The sequence below is a fragment of the Egretta garzetta genome, unplaced genomic scaffold (assembly GCF_000687185.1).
Source record: "Egretta garzetta isolate BGI_Z169 unplaced genomic scaffold, ASM68718v1 scaffold69, whole genome shotgun sequence".
Taxonomy (NCBI): Eukaryota; Metazoa; Chordata; class Aves; order Pelecaniformes; family Ardeidae; genus Egretta; species Egretta garzetta.
This window is the reverse complement of record NW_009260790.1, coordinates 144,001-146,006: the sequence shown is the minus strand read 5'-3', so window position 1 is coordinate 146,006 and position 2,006 is coordinate 144,001. Positions and strand designations below refer to the sequence as shown.

The 2,006-nt window shown below is 46.0% G+C and overlaps 1 protein-coding gene across 1 annotated transcript in view; it reads right to left on the bottom strand.

Annotated features, from left to right (window-relative positions):
* The window catches only part of SPSB1 (splA/ryanodine receptor domain and SOCS box containing 1), a 19,970-nt gene that overhangs the window by 3,699 nt on the left and 14,265 nt on the right, over nt 1-2,006 (bottom strand). The window contains exon 2 of the mRNA XM_009646430.2: nt 308-1,137. Within this exon, the coding sequence (XP_009644725.1) occupies nt 308-1,001 (694 nt within the window). The 5' untranslated portion in view covers nt 1,002-1,137. The remainder of the gene's footprint in view (nt 1-307; nt 1,138-2,006) is intronic.

The window sequence follows — 2,006 nt, the reverse complement described above, 5'->3', positions numbered from 1 at the left end:
CGGTAGCAATATAGAAAGGTTTGTCATCTCTAGACAGACAACTGGCATCACCTTCTCCTACCATATGACCTCCCCAAACACTGCTTGCTCCCTGCAGTGCCTTGGTAACAGGACATGTATACAGCCAGACAAGCTTTTTTGAATTAGCCATTAAGGATTAAGAGCTGTATCCAGCAATCCTACTGCTGACATGAAATCCTCACCTTTCTAGCAAAATGAAAACCCTACCCGGAATGGTCTAGTCAGCCTGCACTTAAGTACCACGTAGATCTGTGCTGCTAGAACAAATACAGGGAGTTATACTCACGGTCAAGTCCATTCAAGTAGCGCATCCGTATTTCACAGTGTCCCCACACTGCGCTTACCACTGGATATAGCTTTTTCCCTTTGAGTCCCCGAAATGCAACACCCATGTATTGCCCATCTACGATGAAGCTCAGTGTCCCGTCATCCATGTCCAGAACCACCAGGAAGGAGTCCGGCACAATGAAAGTTTCATCTGGTTCTAAGAAGGCAGGATAGGTTTTACTTGGCTGGTTCTTGCCATCATGGTACAGTCTGTTGCGCCCAAGGTCCCACCCCCAAGATTCATGGTTATTTCCTACAAGTGTCGTGTACCCTACTGAATGCAAAGGGGCATCTGCTGTTGCCACCCCCACCACAGCATGCGTGCCTCGCTGCCTCATCGCCCACGTGATCTGCCACACATGCAGTCCTCGTGTATATCCCACTTTGCCTCTGATGGCATCTGTACTCTGAGCCACCGGATGCCGGTGAAATATGAGTTTGTCATCCTCTTTCACAAATACATTCAGTGAACGATCATCATTGTTCCATGAATGCAATAACTGGACTTCATATGATACAGGAGGCATATCCAGGAGCAAGTCCAGACGTGTGGGTTTGCTGTAGTCGAGTCCTTGGAGTTCCTGTTTCAATGGCCTGTATACAGGGTCTCTCATATCCACAGTCTTTATCCCACCTGTGACCTTCTGACCCATCGTGTGTTCTGATTTTGCCTATTTATAGGCTCCCAAGGCAAGCTCATCGGTTTACCCAGCCGCTCCTGCTGTCATTCAGCCCTACAGAAAAAGGTTGCCAGGAGACCTTGTCAAGATGTGCACCAGTCAGTATTGCCTAATGGATGGAAAGAAAAACAAGAGAGGAGTTAAACATTAGCACACACAGCCTTGTATGCAACATTTACAGAGCACTGTTTTAATCTGTTTATCCTGACAACTTGTCCTTCCTTTCCACCAGGAAGGAATGCATCCTACTTATGCAGTATACCCTGCATAGCAGAGATAGCATATAGATGAAATAGATAGGTACTAAATTGCTAATGCCCCCTTCAGAAAGGCACTTGAATTTCTGCTTCTTTGTATAGATTCAGCCACCAGAGCTCATCTTCTCTTTACAGTGAATGCACTGCTCCTTATTACTGCATCATTAAACCTTGAGAGCACATCTTCGCCGCCAGCAAGCCTTGCCTTTACATCATGATCACCTATATGTTTTCCAGGCTGGAAGTTTTGAGAAAGAGTTTATTCAATGCAGAAAACGCGGAACACAGCACACAGTAAAGCTTGAGACTTAAATTTTTTCCTGATTGTCTTCAGTTGGTGGGAGGGCTGAAAACAGAGCCTCGTATAAGCATAACTTCTGGTCTCCCAGCCGCAGTTGATAGCACAAGGTCAGGCTGAGCAAGACATCCCAGTGAAGGCCCAGGCTGCCCACTGGTGTTCACTGCTCCAGCTCCTTCCAAACACCACAGAGAATTTCTTTTCCTGCCAAAGCCATCTCTATAGCTATCCACAATGGAGCCAAAACACACAAGACATTTAATACTCAGAAAGAGATTCCAACAGCTTCAATTTCCCAAAGATAGACCCGAGTTTACATTTGCATTGTCTTTGGATCCCATAGTAACATGCTACAGATGACTAGTAGAGAGGGATTGGTTTATATGGGTAACTGCTCTGCAAAGCTTTAGTCTGAGCTGTCCT